The 4,049-nt window shown below is 39.3% G+C and overlaps 1 protein-coding gene across 1 annotated transcript in view; it reads right to left on the bottom strand.

Annotated features, from left to right (window-relative positions):
• CIR1 (corepressor interacting with RBPJ, CIR1) overlaps positions 1-4,001 on the bottom strand; it is a 46,870-nt gene extending 42,869 nt beyond the window's left edge. The window contains exon 1 of the mRNA XM_002808014.4: positions 3,872-4,001. Coding sequence (XP_002808060.4) covers positions 3,872-3,943 — 72 coding nt within the window. The 5' untranslated portion in view covers positions 3,944-4,001. The remainder of the gene's footprint in view (positions 1-3,871) is intronic.
• Between the last annotated feature and the right edge of the window lie 48 nt (positions 4,002-4,049).

Below are 4,049 nucleotides of genomic sequence, written 5' to 3' on the forward strand. Positions count from 1 at the left end.
AACACTTTAATAAGGGGCTGAAAGAGATCAGATTTGTGCTTTAAAAAAAGACGATTCTATCAAAATAACTTACATCCATACAATGGAATATTATTTAGCAATAAAAAGGAACAAAGTGCTGATACATGCCATCCCATGTATAAACTTCAAAAACATTATGGTGAGAGTAGCCAGTCACAGAAGACCACAGATTGCATGATTCCATTTAAATGAATTTCCAGAACAGGCAAATCCACTAACAGAAAGTAGATTAGTGCTTGCCTAGGGCTGCAGAGAGGGAGGAGAGTTAAGGAGAAATGGGAGTGACTAACAGGTATGGGGGTTTCTTTACATTTTTTGAGACACGGTGTCTCACTCTGTCACCCAGGCTGGAGTATAATAGCGCAATCTTGGCTCACTGCAACCTCTGCCTCCCGGGTTCATGTGATTCTCCTACCTCAGCCTCCCGAGTAGCTGGGATTACAAGCGCCTGCTACCATGCCCAGCTAATTTTTGTATTTTCAGTAGAGACAAGGTTTCACCATGATGGCCAGACTGTCTCGAATTCCTGACCTTGGGTGATCCAACCACCTCAGCCACCCAAAGTGCAGAGATTACAGGCATGAGCCACCGTGCCCGGCGGGGGTTTCTTTTTGGGGTGATGACAAAGTTCTAAAATTGTTTGTGGTAATGATTACTTAACTCCATGAATATATTTTAAAAACCACTAAATTGTACATTTTACATGTGTGTTTATATGATATGTAAATTTATCTCAGCAGAGCTGTTAAAATGAAAAATGACTATTCTGAGGGCTGTGTAATGAATGGATTTGAGAGGATTCAAGATTGGAGGCAGTAGAACCACTTAGGAAATGCAACAATATAGGTGAAAAATGATGAGGGTCTAAATTAAGACACAGGCAGTAGTGACAGAGAGGAAAGACGGATTCAAGAGATATTTGGAAGGTAAGACCAATAGCATTCAGTGATTGACTAGATAAAGGAGTGATGGGAAAAGGGATGAATCCTGAGCTTCTGGTTTGGGTAATAGGATGAAGGATTGTTTTACTATCTATATTTCTACCCATATGAGATAGCAAGTATAAAAAGGGCAGATTTGGGGTAAAAAAACCTTTTATTTCAGATATGTTGAGTTTGAGGTGCCTATAGGACATCAAGACGTAAATGTCTAGATAGCTGTCTGGAGCCACATCAAAGTTAAGAAGAGAAAACTGGGACTGCAGATCTGAGTCATGAGTAAACAGGCTAGTTAAAACGGGCTAGTTGGATGTGATTGCTTGGGGCAAGGATACTAAGTAAGCAAGAAGTGGGCCAAGGATGAAACTTTGGGGAACACTTATATTTTAGGAGCAGGCTAAAAATAAAGATCCAGTGAAGTTGATGGAAAAAGAAGTCTACTAATAGAGCGGGAAAACTAGAAGAGAGTAGTTACTACAGCTAAGGGAAGAGAGACTTTCACAAAAAAAGGAGTTTACAGTGGTGCTATTGTCAATAGCCGGTTTGTAAAGTGTTTGCCAGTTCACAAGAAGACAAATAAGGAGCTTGGACCACAATGTAAATTAACTGCTTCCTTCATTAACAATATCAAGAAAAAAAAAAGAACAGCTGAACTAAAACAGTGTATCCTGTGACATAAATGACTGAGGCAGCGCATAACAATACATAACAGAGTGACCAGCAGATGTATAGCATTCACTCTTATTTCTGGTGAACAAATGAGACCTTAAAACCTACCAGACTCTTTGTAAGCTTGGGAAACTGAAAACGAACAAGGAAAAAAAGAACCTACTGGACTTTAATAAACCCAACATGCTTAATTTTACAATTAGAATTTTCTTTCTTTCTTTTTAAATATAGATGGGGGTCTCACTTTGTTGCCCATGCTGGTCTTGAATTCCTGGCCTCTCAAAGTGTTGGGATTATAGGTATGAGCCACCATACCTGGCCCTTAAAATTTTCATGGTGGAACTCTTTTGCACTCTTTGATCAAACTCCTTTGTTTCTTCCACTTCTATTTCTTAAAAACAAACAAACAAACTTTACTGGAGTATGACATATAAAAAGTTGTACATATTTAATGTATACAACCTGAGTTTGGTGACAAGTATATCCCTGAGAAACCATCACCACAATCCAGACTATAAACATATCCATCATCTCCAAAAGTTTCCTCCTACCCGAATACATTTTTCTATTTATCTTCATTTAATATAGTTCCTCTATCCTTAGTTAATTAAGAATGTTAGAGGTTACCCCCTCTCCCCATAAAGTATTAACTATCTAGAAAGGTCTGCTAATCAAAAACATTTCATTCTTCTCCTCTATCCTGGGAAAAGTATAAAAGAGATCACAAAGGCCAACAGTATTTGGTACATTTTACTTAACACTTTACACGGATGAGAAGAATGTAGGTTCTAAGCCTATAACTGCTTTACTGAATTTCTCATAGGGGATTTGCAAAAGTTATTCTCCGTGGATTTCTTTTTTCTTGTAAGAAAGCTGATTCAATGACTTTTATAACGCTAAATGTCAAAAGTTCCAGTAAAAAATTATGATTTCTCGGGTATATTTGTCTCTAAATATAAACAGCAACTAAGCAAGCAACTGAATTCCATCTAATCTCTTCATTCTTGTAAAACTAGTAATAGCTGACCCCCTGAGTATGCAGAGAAAGGAAACGTCTGTGTTTGCTGTCAACAGTTATTGAGCCAACCAAATACAAGAAACCTCTCCCTCCCACAGTTGCAACCACGCAAACACAAACTGGTGCGGCGGAAAAAATCACTAGGTTAATCGGGTGTTCCAGATTCTAGTTCTGGTACAACATTTAACTAGCTGTGTAACTCTTGGCAAATTTGTTTCCTCATTTATAAAATAAGGAGATGGGGCTGGATGATTACCAAAGAGCTTTCAAGGTGTATCTGCGTTATTAAAATTTCATGGGGGAGTTACTAAGAAAAAATGTTTAATAAGGCTCCTTAGGAAGGTAACAGTGAAAAAAAGTTGAGAATCACTGGTCTAGAAGTGAGAGTATATAGCAATATCTCATCACCTCAACTGGTTCTAAAAACAAATAAAAGCTTAGTTATTTTCACAACTTTCTACATGGGGCAATCAACATTTTATTGAGCACCTCCTCTCTGTAGCGAACAGTGATAGATGCCTACGTTGTTTCAAATCCTTTATCTCCACTATTTCACTTAATCCTCACAATTAAGCCAATCACCCTTAATTTACAGATTAGGAGACTGAGGGTCAGATATTACAAATATTTTGTGCAAGGTCTTAAGGCTAAAAGTGACTGCTCGAATAACTAGAATCCAGATTTGACTCGAAAGCCGATTCTTTCTAATTCACTCTTCTGCTTTTCATTACTATGATATTCACCAAGGTATTACACCTGGTAGACCTGTAATTACGTAAAACACTAAACTTCAACGAGGTCATTAAAAAGACACTAGATTATTGGGTAAATTTTTTAAAGATCTATCTTAAATAAACGTGGAGACTTCTTTGTACAGAAAAGTAGAGTTCAGAAGCCGTGATCCCTGGGATCCGAAAAGACAAAAAACCAGAATCAGCTGAGGGAAGTACTGAGGAATTTTGACATTAGTCTTCACATATTATGGATTTACATTCCGGGCGACAAAGATTCTCTAGGCCGCCGGTCTCCTCGCTGTTGCAGAATAAACGCTGAGGATCCCCTGCGTCAGCGAGCTGCTCAGCAGAGAAAGGCGAGACTACGGGGCTTTAGGCCTAGAGAAGCGGGGCTGTCCTACGGACCTCAGAGACATCACCACTTTCACTTCCAGCACCTCAGGGAAGGCAGTCTCCGTGGGCCTGATCCCTCCCCGGGTCTCTTTACTCACTTTTTTGATGTTGGATTTGGAGGCAGGATGAAAGTCTTTCTTACACATGAAGTTGGCGAAGGATTTCCCCATCTTGGACCTGGAGCTAGGGAAAGCGGCACCTAGATCTGTAAGTAACGTAAACAAACTCAGTCTCCTAACCGGAACTGCTTTTCCAGCGGCAGGGGGAACTTCCGAG

The sequence above is a fragment of the Macaca mulatta genome, chromosome 12 (assembly GCF_049350105.2).
Source record: "Macaca mulatta isolate MMU2019108-1 chromosome 12, T2T-MMU8v2.0, whole genome shotgun sequence".
Lineage (NCBI taxonomy): Eukaryota > Metazoa > Chordata > Mammalia > Primates > Cercopithecidae > Macaca > Macaca mulatta.